The following is a 17,403-nucleotide window of genomic DNA, read 5'->3' as shown; positions in this document are numbered from 1 at the left end:
GCGGGCAAAAGCTAGTAAATAAATAAATCTGTATTATAGATAATAAAACGATCAGATTATTCAGATGACCATATCACTAAATACGTTCCTAGTAAGATAGTAGTTACACGAAAACGGTTAATTATTCTAATACCGGAACATTTTTATGTTCCGGTTATCTAATACCGATAATTTAACACCGGAACAAAGTTATGTTCCGGTATTAGATAACTTTAAACGAAAGCGGAAAAGACGCTAAATGAATAAGTGCTAGACGTCCGGCTAGAAGCCGACCTGCGAATGTCAAACTTGGACAGAAGAAAGACACCTTAGCGCAAACATTTTAGATACTCCAAGAGTGAAAGAAAAATGTTGTTCAGAAATCATAGCAGTATGAAGTTTACGTCTCTTACAATAAAATTCTATTCTCCAGCTTGGCAGCTCTCGACCAATAATTTATCCGGGAAAGTCGCAACACGGGTTCAGTCTACATCGAAATGTCAATGTCTATAAACTGAACTTTTATAAATTCCGTTATAAAACTTGTGACACAGACTCCTAAGTCGCAAAAGTTCCGGACTTTGTAAAAATGTTCTCTTGGAGGAGTTATACCAAGTTATTCCCTATACTGTAACTAATATACTACGTAACCATAAGTAATATCTTGATAGTTATGAAGTTGGTCTTTGCAATTTTCAAAATTATTATTTTGAGTTGGAATGCATTGATCAGCCGAATACAAGAAAGCAGTAACGCGAGTTTTGTACGGAAGTTTAGTATACTTCTATCGTGTAGGTTGTGAGGTGAATTACCAACTTCATCAACCCTGGTGTCAGGGTTATTATTGAGCCGCCAAATGTCCCTGACATGGCGAAATTTCAATTTGTGAAATTTACCCACCGGGATTAGAACTTCGAACCTCCGGATCGTGAGCACGACGCTCAACCACTGGTCCACGGAGGCCGTGGGCGTGGAGTTTATCATAGAACAATATACACTCGCGAGCTAAAGTACGAAATTTATTTTTATTAATCATAAAAAATACATCATTTTAAAGGTTCAACTGTTAACTTTACATTGATATCAAAATCATTAAAATCAAGCCAGTCATTCGGAAGCTATCCCGGATTAAGTCAAGGAGGTAGGAAAATAAGGAAATACAAAAATGTAATCTTGCCTTCAAAAAAATGTTCTAAAATAGATAAGTAACCTACTTGAATATAGTTTTTTTGGAAGCTGTATATTACCGACCACGTATTGCTGTTCATGTTTAAGCCCCATGTAATAGGGGGCGAGTCCATTACCATTAACCGATCGCAAATCCTGAAAACAACGTGATATCAATTATCTATGATCAAAGCATGAATTCGAACTCACAAAGTGAGTGGCTTAGAGCCCGAGCCGGGATTCAAACCCTTGACACTAAGAAGTCACGCGTTCTCCGAACAGGGCTATCACGGATTTTGAGTTCGATATTTCGGTAAAAATTAGGATTGATTTATAAAGTAAAGCTGATTCTTCAAAGATTAGGTTATCATTCTTACAGTGGAAAATAAAACCACGAAATTATAGTGATTTAAAGCAATATTTATTACGAACGCTATTACAGAGAAACAGTGTACGGTCTCATGTCTACACTCAGCGGGATCCCCTGTCTGGGAGACATAAGAGTGATGCAGAGAATTAGATCTGGATTTGTTCTACTGAATTATGCTGAGAACAGAAACATGAGTACTAATATGTATACACAACAATGTGTGTGTGTATGTATGTGCTTTAATTATAATATGTATACACTTTGAAACCATGTCACATTAACTTTTTTGACAAATTAAACCGTAAGTCTCATTAAATATCAAATTATGATAGTGCGACAGGGTTCTAAAGTGGGTACATGATATTGTTCTGTATATTATGTAGATTGTATATTGTTTTGATTTTAGAAAGCTATACACGTTTTATAGAAATAACAATGTGTTGCTGAAGCAAGTAATACAGATTATAGTCAATGGCCCTGATTCCTGCAGACATCTCCTAATTTTATTTTCAGTTATACCCGTCATTGTTTCGCAATCCGTTTGACGTGTGCTATCAGCTTAATTATGTCCGGTTATTGGCCAATATAAAATTTTGTGAGGGTTTTTAAATTTCTGCCTTAAACTACATTTGACGTGTGTTCCAGGCCCTTTCCTTTTCGGCGGATAAGAAAATGACAGGCATAACTTAAAATAAAATTTGATGGTGTGTGCTGGAATCACCACTATTGCCTAAAAAGAATAACTTTAGTTGAAGTTCCATTGTGTTTTTGTAAGTACATTAATTTAGGTAATTGGTATATGGGTCTCTCTCTACATCGACCTTATAGTAAAACACGTGAACGCCTTATTGAGGAGCTCGGTGGCGCAGCGGTAAACGTGCTCGGTCTGCGATTGTTGAAGTTAAGCAACTTTCGCAAAGGCCGGTCATAGGATGGGTAAACCACAAAAAAAAGTTTTCATCTCGGGCTCCTCCGTGCTTCAGAAGGCACGTTAAGCCGTTGGTCCCGGCTGCATTAGCAGTCGTTAATAACCATCAATCCGCAATGGGCCCGCGTGATGGTTTAAGGCCCGATCTCCCTATCCACCCACATAGGGAAGGCCCGTGCCCCAGCAGTGGGGACGTTGATGGGCTGATGATGATGATGAGCGCCTTATTGAAAAATCACATTCAGGTGTGAATTGCACTAAACCTCCCACTTCCACTCTCTCTAGTATCTTCTAATACACCTACAAGAGTGCTTCAGCTCGCGTCTTGAACAAGTGGTGCAGGTCGAGTAGCAGTCTGTTGTTGCACTTGTGTTGAGTCTTCGCATTGCGCATGTCCTCCCGCCTGCACACGTGCACTCTAGCGCCCTCTATGCCGCTCCACGCACGCGCCGCTGTCACCAACTTACTCCACGGCATTGGCCACTCGCCTCGGAAGTACTGGAAACATAAGAACACGCCTATTTCGCATTGGGAAGTCAGAATCAGAAGCCATCTTTAATTGACCTATTCGGCTTTAGTCGGCCACAGTTTAGTGCCCTTTGGTCACCCGCGAAAAGTGATCACCTGGGTGATCATAGGCGACTCCAATTCAAATTATTATTTCGGTATCCTAAAATCACCGGAACATTTTAGTCCTTTTTTACAAATTAATGAAAATAGTTTGATATGCTTATGAAAAAAAAAATTAAGAAAAAAAAGCCCGATTCAAATGCAAAACTAAAAAGCAAGAAATAAATTTACTTCATATTTGTATTTTCAATTAGTTAATTAATTTTATAATTTTGAAGTCGGTGCCAAGTAAATGCTACAACAACCCTACTCGTACCACAATATCAAATTACTATGTACACACAATATTGTTAAATACCTATAGTAAAACCTGGGTTATATCACCCCGGTGACCATAGTTGAATATGCCATTTATTTCTCTAGTTATTAATAGTGCACGTCACATAAGTAGAACTTGTGAAACCTATCCTAGTAGTGTCCTCGTATTTTTGTTCGCATTGGGGTAGGTAGAGACGGAATTCTATATACTGCGATCCTGACTTACCACCTTCGTTTCCCCCACTATCATTAAGGGCTACATGCATGGTCGCCGGTTAAGAGGACTCTCCGAATACATTCCGCTTAGGGACGGAAAAGTATCTGCGCCCAAAGGACGTTATATACGATCCTGACGACCCGATCTCTCTGGCTATAGAGGCGGCCAATCAGCTCGCGACAACAAACACTTCAGGACCCCGATACCGACCCCGCCTCATTTGGCGCTTACCGCTATCGGTCCCATTTTTTTCAATACGATCCTCTCAAACGACGCCCTGAGCCCTGGTTCGCGCCCAACTGGGCACCCTCAGGCCTGTTGTCTTAATTTTTTTACTGGGTGAGAGCCCTCAGCGCTCCCCATTTGTCCGGCCAAGTAGTTAATGCCATCTACGGCAAATCTACAATAAGTCACGGCAAAAAAAATATTGCGTTTTGCACAAAGCACACTGTGACTTCATAGAAAAACGTGATAGAATGTCAGAATAATTATTAAATTTTTATTGATTAAAATTCATCAACAGGTTACTTAAATAGAAAATGTTTTTCGTTAGTTCTATATATTATGTCTATATATCTCTGTCTTTCTATCTATATATCTGTCTTTATTTAGTAATCAGCATTTCCCGACCCGACTTGTCGAATTTATCGAATGTACAAAGGAGTATTTATTAACTGTAAAGAAATTAGGCTGAATGTCCGAATGATTAAAAATGTAGGGGAAGAGAGACTTACCTGATCAAAAGGCCGTCTGCCGATATGGAACATGATATACAGAAGAGGCGCTTTGTTCAGAGGTATGTCCGCGTCACTCTTCTCTCGGACACCAAGCTCATCGTATATTCTGTCTGCGTGAAGTTGAAGATGGTCATAAATCACCTAGAAAAAGTCACACTGGTTAAAGGTCTGTTTCATTTTTTGTTATTTTTAATTAAAACGCATAATAACGGGTTCTTACCGCGTTTAACAGCCTCCGTGGTCTAGTGGTAAGAGCGTTAGGCTCACGATCTGGAGGTCCGGGTTCGATTCCCGATGGGGACATTGTCGAAATCACTTTGTGAGACTGTCCTTTATTTGGTAAGGACTTGTCAGGCTTGAATCACCTGATTGTCAAAAAATTGTGAAAAAGTAAGTTGATTCCGTGCTTCGGAGGGCACGTTAAGCCGTTGGTCCCGGCTATTAGCCGTAAAAACACCTTCACCAACCCGCAGTGGAGCAGCGTGGTGGAGTATGCTCCATACCCTCTCCGGTTGATTGAGAGGAGGCCTGTGCCCAGCAGTGGGACGTATATAGGCTATTTATGTACCGCGTTTAAAGTAGGGATATGAGACTCCCGATATTTCGACACTGTTGCAAGTGCCATGATTTACACGCAGTAAGAACCTTTATTATGTGTTTTAATTATGATAATAACCGTGTAAACTTAAAACAATTGTTATTTTTGTTTCTTATGTATTACTTACTAACATTAATATTAAGTTCTTTTGTACCTACTAACACCTTTGGATCAAAATCCGAAATAAACATTTATTCATTCATTTTATTCATTCATAAAGTTTATCCGGCAGAGGGCTTGAGTCGTTTGACACATGATAGATAAGTGTTATGGGCGACAAACTGATCGATGTCACCATAAGGTTCATCATCAACAGTGGATGCGAGTTGTCTTTGATTACTTGTAGCTCTACCCACCCATTAGGGATTACTACCTCCGTGGTCCAGTTGGGCTCAAGATCCGGAGGTCCCAGGTTCGAATCCCGGCGGGGACATATCTCAAAAATCACTTTGTAATCCCTAGTTTGGTTAGGACATTACAGGCTAATCACCTTATTGCCCAAAAAGTAAATTGATCCGTGCTTCGGAAGGCACGTTAAGCCGTTGGTCCCGGTTACTACTTACTGATGTAAACAAGTAGTCGTTACACGAGCCATGTCAGGCGCCTTTGGCGGCTGAGTAATAACCCTGACACCAGGGTTGATGAGGTTGGTAATTCACCTCACAACCCACACGATAGAAGAAGGGGTTACGGGTGTGAGTTTATGGATGTATGTATTTATTTATACCCTGAGACTGTCTCTTCCAGGTGCCGTCATAAGAATTTGACTTGTCAACGCTGCTGCGTCGCCTGCGCACTCTGCCTTAGCTCCAGGCACCTCACCCTGAAAAGTATTACAATAGGCTAGTTTCCAAGTAGTCAAATCAGTTACTTTTTACTAAACGTCATCATCATCAGCCGTACGACGCCCACTGCTGGGCATAGGCCTCCCCCAAGGATCTCCACGACGATCGGTCCCGCGCTGCCCGCATCCAACGGCTTCCCGCGACCTTTACCAGATTGTCGGTCCACCTTGTAGCGGGCTTACCCACTGAGCGTCGTCCGACACGTGGTCGCCATTCCAGAACCCTTCCGCCCCAGCGGCCATCGGTTCTCCTCGCTATGTGTCCTGCCCACTGCCACTTCAGCTTTGCAATTCTCCGAGCTATGTCGGTTACTAAACGTCAAAACACAAAATTGCTATGGAATTTGTATGAATAACCAACCTGTGACGTCATAGAAAAACGTGGCAGGGGGGTGAAAATCAATTGCGCAATGCAAACAAATGCCAAATAGCTATATTGCTTTCTTAGATGAATTACTTCGATGTAACCCCCCAGTTGCTATTTCCCCAGGCATGTTGTAAAAGCCGTCAGAGATATAGACGATGGGCTGGGGGTTAAAATGGCCACATCGAAGCAATTCATCTAAGAAATCAATATTGCAATTTGACATTTGCGCATATAAAAAGAAGTGCGCAATGCAAAGAAATGTCAATTAGCAATACCCACGACACAGGCATGCCTAGTGTGGATATCGCAGTGTAATAAACATTGTAATACCATGTCTTTTGAATATTTTTTTTTTGTATTTTACAATACTGCTTTCTTAGATTAATTGCTTCGATGTGGCCATTTTAGCCCCCCTGGTCGTCTCTCACCATGGTTCATCATTATCTATAGGACTTCGTATTAAAAGTAGTAGCAAGCGGTCGTCTAGACTACGTGCGGCCCGGCTCATCCTATTAGGGCTTGCGCGCGATAACTTCACATCATAATCACTGCAACCTGTTACGTGTTACAGATATGTTTATGTATTTATGTATTTTCTTACCTCTTGGAATAGTTCAGCGAACTCCGGGAAGTCTTGGAGCCCGAATCGCGAGGAGATTGCGAAGGGCGCATTCGCTCGCTCCACCAGTAGCGCTATCTCCTGCGTATGCTTGTCGTCTTCGTCGATAGAGCACAGCGCCTCTGCCACGCCAAGCGCGATAGACGATGGAGTGCTTAGCCCGTCGAAACTTACGGAACTTGATGTGTCTGGGAAACATGGTACTCAGACTAAAGAATATGTTTATTCATTAGGTGACATAATTATATATCTTTTGTGGACGTCACATCCGCCTAAAACTAAAGATGCAAATATAGTTTTCGGTTATAGCTGAGGAAAAGTAGCCGCAAGAAAAACTGCGGCACAGGGCCGAGTTGTTATTAAAAAAATGTATGATATTTAATACCATTTCAGTAATTTGGCTGCCTAATGTTGGAACTCAGGCGGTTATCCTCATGCATTCTTATCTTCTAAATAATCATTAATCTTATAATAACCTTTTTTAAAAAGTTTTTGTTATTAATTTTGTTCCTCTAGTTATTAAAATAATTTGCAACGTACTTATACATTGTTTTAAAAGATGTGTTGCTGTTGCAGTTTCTTGTCGTCTCTTCTTCTCAGCCTTACACCTTACAAAATGACGTAGATTCAAGAATTTTAAATTGACCTTCAACAAGTTTATCGAGAAAAAGTACTCACTTGTATGACCAATACTCATAATTCTAACTTGTTTTTGTCTCGGTCTGCTTCGTGGGTTCATGTTATGAGCTTGGCCGTTAGATTCAGAGGCAGCTGGAAAGAAGAAAATGTAATTCTTAAATGTTTATTATGTGAAAGGAAATTTGGGAAAAAAGGGAATTTTCCGACACGAAATTCCACTTGATAACAATTCAGAATCATGGTCTGAATCTTCCCCCTCAGTATTCGTTACGGTGTCACTAACACCCATACCTACTATGGCTACCAGTATGTACTGGTACGGCGTGTAAGTGACATCGTAACGAATACTGAGGGGGCCGATTCAGCTCATTATTCTGAGTTAATATGAAGTGTAATTTTCGATCACAAAAATATAGAATTGAAAAAAATAATCGTGAATTTTGCGACGGAAAATTCTACTTCATATTTACTCATAATCATGGTCTGAATCACCCCTCTTAGTATTCGTTACGATGTCACTAACACCCTGTATAAAATAAAACCGCTTACCAGCCTTTTCCTTAGCAACTTCCCTCTTGGCCCATTTCTGTAGTTCCTCATAGGCGACAGTGATCAACATTTGTAACAACACGGACCCTCCGACGGGGTTGACGTTAGAAGGTAGACATGTCTGTATGACGTCAGACGCGTTGAAGAACGTACGCGGAACGCAGTCCAGGGTTCGTGATATGCAAGTTAGGCAGAGAGACATTGTCTGAAAATAAAACAAATAGTTTAATTACTCATTTTTAAGAACATATTGGTGCTAATTCCTGTAAACACCATCTAATTTTATTTTAAGTTATATCTGTCATTTTCTTATCCGCCGAAAAGGAAAGGGACGGGTAATCGACAAGCATAAAATTTATGGAACACACGTCAATTTTAAGCACAAATCTAAAACAACCGTCTAAAAATTCGCCCGGGTTATTCATTTATTTACTCATTCTTCCTAAAATTAAGAGCTGTCAATCATCCGTCCCTTTCCTTTTCGACGGATAAGAAAATGACAGGTATAACTTAAAGTAAAATTAAGAGATGTCTGCAGGAATCGGGGCCATTATTTGCGTGAAACTCTACTATTAAAACTATAGAAGTTTCATACATACTGCCACCCTTTTTTAAAACCCCGTTTTAGTAAGACCTCCGTGGTCCAGTGGTTGAGCGCTGGGCTCACGATCCGGAGGTCCCGGGTTCGATTCCCGGTGGGGACATATCACAAAAATTACTTTGTGGTCCCTAGTTTGGTTAGGACATTACTGGCCGATCACCAGATTGTCCGAAAGTAAGATGATCCGTGCTTCGGAAAGCACGTTAAGCAGTTGGTCCCGGTTACTACTTACTGATGTAAGTACGTAGTCGTTACATGAGTCATGTCAGGGGCCTTTGGCGGCTCAATGGTAATCCTGACACCAGGGTTGATGAGGTGGGTAATTCACCTCACAACACACACGATAGAAGAAGTAAGCACCTACGTCCTAAAAGGAATCTCTATGCAGAATTTGAGATTCCAAGCACGGGTAGTTACTCAGATTTCGTGATGAGTGAGTGAGTCAGTCAGTTTCTAAATATCATCATCATCACCAGCCCATTAACGTCCCCACTGCTGGGGCACGGGCCTTCCCTATGGATGGATAGGGAGATCGGGCCTTAACCTCTCATCTGCCGAGATAACAGAAACAAAAGACTTTACATTGTGTCTGGTTGAGATCTGCGTTCCGGCGTTCGAAAAGTTAAACCACCACGCGGGCCCAGTGCGGATTGGTGATCATTAACGACTGCTAATGCAGCCGGGACCAACGGCTTAACGTGCCTTCCGAAACACGGAGGAGTTCGAGTTTCTAAATATACATCTACCTATTCCTTAGGGGATACAAGGTGATAAAATAATATTTTATTGAATACAATGTTAGAATATAAAGTCTGAGGTATTTTTTTTATGGAGTTATTATGTTTGTTTTACATATTACACACCTGATACATAGAAGCTCCGTTTTGTATGGCATTGACTAAGATAGGCGGTAGGAACTGCAAAGCGGTTCCGACGAGCGCCAATACAGCGGCTAGCCACGGCGGCCTCCGATCACACCACACCTGGAATTTATAACAATAGGTTATAAAAACAGTAAGTTTTATGTTTTAATATGTCAAAGACAAATTATAAAATGCTAATTTAAAAATAGAACAGACCAAAAATCAATCTAATTTTGCTTTTCGATTTATTTTCGAATTCCATTTTTGAATTAAGTAAGGGCACGACGCCGACGTTCGACTGTTTTTATTCATGACGTCACAGGACAGTATTCCCATACAAACTGCAAAGAAAACTTTCGTTTTGTCGTTCCGTAAAAAGTATCTCATTTGGCTTGTTTGTCATTTGGCAGATTGTCAAGTAGTAGTATTATTTTTATACGTATACTCGGTAAAGGTCTTAGACATGTGATTTTGTAGTCTCAAATAAATAGTTTACATAAACCCAAAACGTAAATATTGAGAACCGCAATAAGAAGGGCGAAAAAGATAGGACATTCCTTGAAACATTTGTTTTTTTTTATTTTACGATGAATATCAATTTCAATAAACCTATAGCCATAGCATGCTGCTTGCATTGTCATCATGCTACATTTTAAGGGGTGCAGAGATGACGTCACTAACCTGTCGTTTATCAAGGCAAGCGGCCCAGTCTCTCGCAGAGATCTCCAAAGCGTAGCACAACGTAGACTTGAGTTCTGCTTTGCTGCCGATCGAAGCCAATATGAAGGTCATAGCACCTGCAGCTTTGGCGTACTCTTCTCCCGCTAAAATAGATAAATTAACACTTTAAAAGCGCTGGCATCCTATAAATAAATAGACGCTAGGGAGATTTTCTGAAAAAGCAACCGAACTGTGTTGTAAATACGTATACATTAAGTTACCTATGTAGATAGTATAAGTTCCTTCCCACAAATTATAATGTTATTGGTGTTCAAATTGCAATATCACTTGTAAATAAACCTTTTACTAAAAGTTCAAAATTTCCTTACAAAGTATTATTTTTACTAAATGGCAAGTGAGATGACGTCAGCGCGGCTAACCTTGAAATGTTAGCTGTCACTTTTGAGCATAGCTGGTTTTATTATACTATGGCTCTATCCACCATTACCGATCACGAGCATGAGTATTATGTAAAAACCAAAACTAACCATTACTATCCCCTTTAAACTTGCAGAATCCGTCAGCAGTACAGAGGAAGCCCTCACACTTCCCTCGTTTATCCTCCACAGTGTACCAGCACCCGTTGGCAGGCCAGCGACTGTTGTCTATAGACGTATGCTTCACAGCGTGGATCAGGAGAGACCGGATTAGTTGACAGTTTCGCATCATCAGCACCTAGATTATAAAATAAAATCAAAAATCAACAATAAGTTTTCTGAGTTCCAATATTTTTTTCCAAATCTAGCCATGATGGAGGTGGATTATACTCCACCGCTACACCAACACAATATACTGCTCTACTGCGGGTTGGTGGAAGAGTATGGGCTAGAAGTCCAGGACCAACGACTTAGTGCTTTCCAAAGCGTCATATTAAATATACAATGAAACAGATTTCTAAGTAAGTATTATGTTATGAGGATGACAAGCTCAGTGCTGGTCCCACTTGTCCATCATGTTGGAATGGATACAATCCCTCAGTCGGTGTTTAGGTACTCAATACCGGGGAAGGCAAGCACATCAATTCATTGCATTGCAGTCTATATAACTTTGGTACGGAATCCTAATTTATAATGTGTCTGGCATTTTTAGGATTTCGTACCAAAATTCCTTATTAAACTAGTGTATGAAAGTAAGTATAATAGTAACATAATAATACCTTGACTAACAATGGCCAAGACGGTTGAGGTTGGGCTAGAAGGACTATCAGCTCCAGGCCAATAGCAGTCTTATCAGGCAGGTCCAGTGGGCTGTTCATTACGTCATCAAGTGCTTCGCCGAACAGCTTCGGACTCACAAATATGAACCACGGAGCTGGACTATTCTTGGGTATCGGCGAGTCGTCTTTTTCTTTGAACGCCTGAAATTATGTGAAGAGCAATTACGGCATTCTATGTAAGTACTAAACTCACAGGCGGACCCTGTGAATAACGGCATAACGCCATGGAGATGATGAATCAACTTACATCCATGATTTGGATATATTTTATACGTTACATCGGCACGTGGTACACATGATAGTAAGGTAGACCCAATTACTGAATATTTTGCCTTAACCAGCGCTCGTTTTTGAAACGATTGATGAATAGAGGAAGCACAAGAGAAGTATATTAAGATCGAAGCAAATTGAATCTCAAAGTCTCTCTCTTGGGAAACATGCGTTAGTTTGGGCTTAGCCAGCTAGTGATTTGTATTTATGTAATAAAATAAAAAAATAAAACATTATTGCGTATGGCAGATAAAAATAAAATATCCTGCGTGGATCATAAATGCTCTCGATGATGCATCTTTTGCTTTTGATTATCCTGCTAGATTACTGCTTTATTTTTTTATTTTTTTCTGAAAAAGGGAGCTGAATAGTATATTTATTTACCTGGTGAATGTAATGGAGATCAGCACCTCTATAGACCAAACACTTGAACAGTTCGTTACACTTGGCGTGAACATCTCTAACATCCCTCGCTTGCTGCTTGACATCCAACCCAGCCAAATCAGCCCCAGACGAACATATCGTGGGCAAGAGTTGAGCCATACAGAGAAGGATATTCAGTATGTCATTAATTAGAAGCGGCGTTGTCACTTCTGTGGTGTTCGTCTGAAATAAATGGAAATTTAGCTTTGACAAGTTAATAGAGAATGTTCATAATTCAACTCTAATATTTGTGAGGTAAATCAAGCTCGCGGAGCAGTGTCTTTTCTATATACATGAAATCATGCTCGTTATTTTTAGTGGAGAGGGCAGAGCCACATATAATTAAACATAACTTGCAGCCACTGTTGATATGATGAACCTTATGGTGTCAAGGGATCAGCCTAATGCCCACAAAAATAACCGTTTTGTAAGGAAGGACACAATCCCTGTGTAGTTTAATAACATGCTCGGCAGGGCAAGCAGCTAAAAGTGCACGTAGCAAGCGGAATTTTAACATCGCAAAAGACCGATAGACGCAGCGAATGTTATCTACGTTGATAGTCGTTGTACGGTTATTGGTCAAAACCCTCGCCTAGATATAATTCGCGTCGCAACGCGGTTGTCATGCTCCGACGGCAGGAATGTATTAGTCTTATAGGCTAGTGATTGATTTTCTCTTCTATCGTGTGGGTTATTACCCTGGTGTCAGGGTTATTATTATTTTGACTAGTGTTGATGACATTAAACAACTATTAAGTTAGTAAATATATACCTGACAATATCTCACAGTGAGAATGGTGAGGATTTCATTAAGTATTCCAGCGTATATCCTTTGCGCCATTCTTGGCGGCACTGTATCCCACAAATCTTTACGGACACCTGCAAAATTATACTCATATTATCGAAGTTATTTTGATTATAGGAGGGTCGGGGAATGTTATGGTCAGAGTCCTAAGCCAGTTATAAGCAACCACTTACCCTATTGATGCTCTAATCCCATCTATACCAGTGCACTGGTTGAAAAACCTATACAAAATACTAAAACCTGTTCAGCACGGTGATAGAACCCTGTTTCATATAGGACCTGTGACATTATGTGACACTTTGTTTCAATTTGTCAAATAAGTTAATGCGATATGTTTATATAGCGATGGCTTACCACCTTACCACGTTGGTGTAGCAAAAAGCTCGGTGAGGTGAGTACTTAGTTCATCTTGCGATGGATGTAGCTCTGACTAGGTACCCAAATATATTTTTAAATGTTTTTTCGACAGTGTGTCTTCCGGCATTGGGCCAGAAACTTTGTACATCCGAAAATTTAGAATTTTAAAATATAATTTTAAAATTTATTAAAAAAGTGAATCCGAAATACCTACACTATTAGTGTATCGCTTCGTTCGCTTCAAGGTAGCTTACGTTATGTTATGTGTACTATAGTGAACATCTACAGGTCTAGTACCGTCTCCATTAGCGTACTACATAGATAGTCCGCCTAGGTCAAAGATAAATTATGAAAATGTGATTACTAAAGAAATAAAGACATATCTTAGGTGACAAAAAGCGTTTCCTTTTTTCTATTTAACATATTTATGAATTTATATAAATAAAAATTTAATAATAAGTGCGACATTTTGTCACGATCTTCTGTGACGTCACAGGTTACTTTTTCATACAAATTCCATAGTAATTTCGTGTTTTGACGTTTAGTAAAAAGTGACGGATTTGACTAGTTGGAAACTACCCAATTAAATCTTAAATAAGAAAAACACTACATAGATAGTGTTGGTACATTTCACTGACCGTTCATATAGAGCCAGCAGGCGTGCACAGACGGGGAGCCGGCGTGGTGCGCGCGCGCAGTCTGCTCTATGGGCCGGCCGCCCGCGTCCTGTACCATATACAGCGATACCACGCGCATGTGCAGATCCAGAACACGCTCCGCCACCGCTTCTGACATAGTCACGTAGCGTTTGTATGCCGCCTGGAATAATAGACCATTTTATTTTTTTAAAGAAATTATAGCGTCTATACTGGATTGGGAGCGAATAAAAAACATAGAACAATTCAGCTGCTTGTCTTCCGGGCATGTCGTAAAATCTGACAGAGGTAAGTATTGTGTTATCTTGCGATGGTACCTCTGACTACCCCAATTGGAATATAGTCGTGAACTTAAAAAAATGTGTAATTTCAAAAATATTAAATAATACAATTTAATTCCAAATTCAGTGAAATGACGAGGTATACCTGCATTGAACCCTGGCTCTCAGAAGTGGCGGCGTCCTCGACGTGCTGAAGGTAGCAGAAGAGGCTGTTCTTCAACAACGCTGCAGCCCCGAGGGTGGCTGTCAGGACCGGCAAGTCTGCGTGGTCGAGAGCTTCTTGCACTAGCATGTGGAGATGTTCTGGGAAAAAATGTTAAATAGTTAACCAGGTTTCCTTTTTCTATTCATTTTATTTGCAGTCGGTCGCAAAACTTGATCAGATTTGACGCATTGCTATTCTTTTGTTAGAAATAAATAATACCTATTGTTTAAAATCAGAAACGAAAGACAATTGAGTGAGGCAAATAAATATTTCGAAAAAAAGTTTGTTTTTTTATTCCAGCGAAAATTGGAATGAAAGTATTTTTCTAGTTATGTACAGAGACAGCTTCCGATTAGTACCCATAAACCGTTTTGGGTCTATCCGTTTGTCAGTCAGAAGGTCTAAATTAACGAATGACTCCTGAGGGGTTAAAAAGGCCACATTGTAGCAATTCATCTAAAAAAAAACAATATTGCTATTTGACATTTGATAGCATTGCACACTTACTTTTATATATACGCAAATGTCAAATTACAATATTGCTTTTTAGATGAATTGCTGCGATGTGACCTAGATGTGACCTTTTTAACCCCCCTGGAGTATAAAATTAGACTCTAATAATTTCGACAAAGACTATTTTACATTTCTGTTCAGAATTAAAACACATAATAACGGGTACCGGGTAACACATAGTAACGGGTACTCGTTTAAAGTAGGGATATGAGACTCCCGATATTTCGAAACTGTTGCAAGTACCTTGATCATGGGATGACTGGTGAGATTGGAGTGGAGTAGGTAGAGGTTGGGTGGGGTAGGTGGGGGTTATTATGTGTTTTAATTATGATAATAGACGTGTTTCTGTTCAGAGCACTAAATGGGTATTAGTGGGATATACCCCACAGTGATTATACCCTTGCCTTCGCTTGGTTGGTCACTACTACCAAACTCTCAACTATCTCAATCTCAACAGCTAGTAATAACATACCCATCAACGCGTCACTAGACTTGACAGCCAACTGAACAAACTTGTCAGGATCGGATGTCTTCACTATAATGTCTGCATCAGACCCATTATCCTCTCCCGTTGTCACGAACATCCCTGATCCATGCCTGTGAAAAGATAGTCTTCATAATTCCTAGTTTGGAAAAACGTTGCGGGCTCATCACCCGTTTGTTCGAAAGTAAGATGGTTAACTAGCACCAGAAAACCCCAGATTATTATGAAGTCCTTAATAATATCATCTCAGGAGAAACTAACTGGGAAGCCTAAAGCTTGTTCTTTATTGTAACCATAAATTGCATTAAAAATAAACACACCTGTACTTTTATGCATATCAATATTGGAAAAAAAAGTTAAGTATCTACAACAATCGAAGTATATATTCACCTATCCTACAATCAATGAGTTTCGTGTGTATGTGTGTCTGCAAGTGTATTTTAAATATAAATACATATGTGTATTTGTGTATGTAGCCCTACGTATTTGCCACTTGGGATTGGATGGGAGCTATTCACAAAATGAAAGAATAATACTGAGTCACTTACTGAAATGCAATGCTGAATTCCTCTTCAAGCCAGATAACTATTTTAACTGCAGCAAATGATGCATTCCTCGGGAAATCCAGCCTTCCACCAACCACTCCCGGGCAGACAATCTCAGATAGAACCGTTTGGTTTTTCTGTAATATTTACCTATTTATTATCTACTATACTAGTATAACCTACAAATACTGTGATATATATTTTTTTATCCTTTCCCTATCACTCACTATTTTCAAAAGTGAAGCGTAAAAACTATATTCAACATGGTGATACAAATATTATTCACAAGTATAATAACTCACCTGGTAGTATTCAAGGTCCCTTTGCAAGAGAATAGGGATCCTATCCATAATATTCCCATCTTCAATAACCTCCATTTTGGAAAAAAAAAAAAACAAAAATAAACTATTAAAAACCAATTTACTTAAACAACAAAATAAATATATATATTATAGGTAATTTAACAGTATCACACTATGCTATGCGCACACTTATGGAATTCGACTTTATTTTTCACTATTTTTGAAATTTCGTTTTGTAAAAGTCTATGTAGAGGTATGCCGTCGTGCTTGTATACCCAATAGCCACCGTCTTTTAGAACTAAGTCGTAACGTTTAGGGCCTGACACCGGGGAACTGAGCCAAATTTGTTTATTCGGTGTTTGTCTGTTTATCACGTAGGTTCCGTATTGAGGACCTAGAACCACTGTTAGTACTCCATCCTGAAACAGATAAAATTGATTCAATGTCTTTGTCTGTATTCTACAAGGAATTAAAAAAATAGAATTTAAAATTAACCAATAATTTGATGAAATGTAGAGTCAACAATTAAGCAGTCTTTTTGTTACATTTGAAGTATTTAAGTTTGTACTGTACTTTAAGATACCATTTAAAATATGAATTTTATGATTTGGCATTGAATATTTTCAATGGCTATCAATATCTGAGGTAATTTCTTAATTATATAAGTAATAATACCTATGTTCTATATGTTATGAGCCAAATCAATTTGTATCAGAATATATCAACATATTATGTAGAATTTAGCACTTGCATGTCAACAACAGTAAGGACATAATATTAACATTTACACTGTATGTTACGTCAGCTCCTTTCAAATCAGGGGTTTCGTCCACTAGCTGTTCGAAGTAGTCACATAGAGATTCCAAAGTCTCGTTGCAAATTTCTTCAAAAACAGCCGGTTCAATATGTTCTGAAGACTGTGGATTATCAGAGGGAGTAGCGAATCTTCGGATAGATACTGTACTGGAAGAGTATTTCAACGTCTTCACGCTTGTGTATTGCACTACTGGGGTTAAAGTATTGATTTGCCGCCGTGCCAGCCACCGGCTGGTACGCAGAATATTTCGTATCATCTTTCGGTAACTCTAGGCCACTAGAAACAAACAGAATAACTTGGAAAGGTTTGAAGAGGTTATGTTAATTTGACATTTTGGACGTCATTTTGACGTTTGTATCATTGAGGATGACTTCAGTTAACCTACCTAAGTTTTGGGTGTGTAGTATTTTTAATATTCTGTTACATGAAGCAGATACGGTTTG

At 39.4% G+C, this 17,403-nt stretch overlaps 2 protein-coding genes across 4 annotated transcripts; both read right to left on the bottom strand.

The window, feature by feature from the left end:
• Positions 1–1,582: 1,582 nt before the first annotated feature.
• LOC126369613 (uncharacterized) lies at positions 1,583–16,271 on the bottom strand. Of its 2 annotated transcripts, none has more exons than XM_050014115.1 (17): positions 16,144–16,271; positions 15,845–15,978; positions 15,285–15,409; positions 14,240–14,397; positions 13,796–13,976; positions 12,768–12,874; positions 11,957–12,178; positions 11,243–11,443; positions 10,575–10,761; positions 10,048–10,190; positions 9,367–9,486; positions 7,903–8,107; positions 7,393–7,485; positions 6,697–6,902; positions 5,612–5,707; positions 4,284–4,427; positions 1,583–2,942 (listed from the first exon to the last, which is right to left on the bottom strand). In XM_050014115.1, exons 1-17 carry the CDS (start codon positions 16,216–16,218, stop codon positions 2,745–2,747), a joined length of 2,595 nt encoding a protein of 864 aa, XP_049870072.1. In that variant the 5' UTR covers positions 16,219–16,271; the 3' UTR covers positions 1,583–2,744. The 2 variants fall into 2 exon arrangements, with proteins under 2 accessions (XP_049870072.1, XP_049870073.1); XM_050014116.1 differs by having other exon boundaries at positions 12,783–12,874.
• On the bottom strand, positions 16,243–17,309 carry LOC126369721 (frataxin homolog, mitochondrial). 2 transcript variants are annotated; one of them, XM_050014298.1, is made up of 2 exons: positions 16,926–17,309; positions 16,243–16,562 (listed from the first exon to the last, which is right to left on the bottom strand). In XM_050014298.1, the coding sequence occupies exons 1-2, from the start codon at positions 17,214–17,216 to the stop codon at positions 16,311–16,313; spliced, it is 543 nt and encodes a 180-aa protein (XP_049870255.1). In that variant the 5' UTR covers positions 17,217–17,309; the 3' UTR covers positions 16,243–16,310. The 2 variants fall into 2 exon arrangements, with proteins under 2 accessions (XP_049870255.1, XP_049870257.1); XM_050014300.1 differs by having other exon boundaries at positions 16,932–17,306.
• Positions 17,310–17,403: the final 94 nt, after the last annotated feature.

This window comes from Pectinophora gossypiella, chromosome 9 (genome assembly GCF_024362695.1).
Source record: "Pectinophora gossypiella chromosome 9, ilPecGoss1.1, whole genome shotgun sequence".
Taxonomy (NCBI): Eukaryota; Metazoa; Arthropoda; class Insecta; order Lepidoptera; family Gelechiidae; genus Pectinophora; species Pectinophora gossypiella.
Note: the sequence above shows the minus strand (reverse complement) of the source record. Positions and strands in the feature narration are given on the sequence as shown.

Bases quoted from the DNA above. Each gene is read 5' to 3' on its own strand.
- LOC126369613 (XM_050014115.1), bottom strand. From the start codon at position 16,218: ATGGAGGTTATTGAAGATGGGAATATTATGGATAGGATCCCTATTCTC. The intron at 7,486-7,902 runs GTAAGCGGTTTT...TCTTCTTTCCAG, and splicing joins AGTTGCTAAGGAAAAGGCTG to CTGCCTCTGAATCTAACGGC. The intron at 2,943-4,283 runs GTAAGTCTCTCT...TTATGTTTCCAG, and splicing joins GCAGACGGCCTTTTGATCAG to TACTTCCGAGGCGAGTGGCC.
- LOC126369721 (XM_050014298.1), bottom strand. From the start codon at position 17,216: ATGATACGAAATATTCTGCGTACCAGCCGGTGGCTGGCACGGCGGCAA. The intron at 16,563-16,925 runs GTTAATATTATG...TATCTGTTTCAG, and splicing joins ACGTAACATACAGTGTAAAT to GATGGAGTACTAACAGTGGT.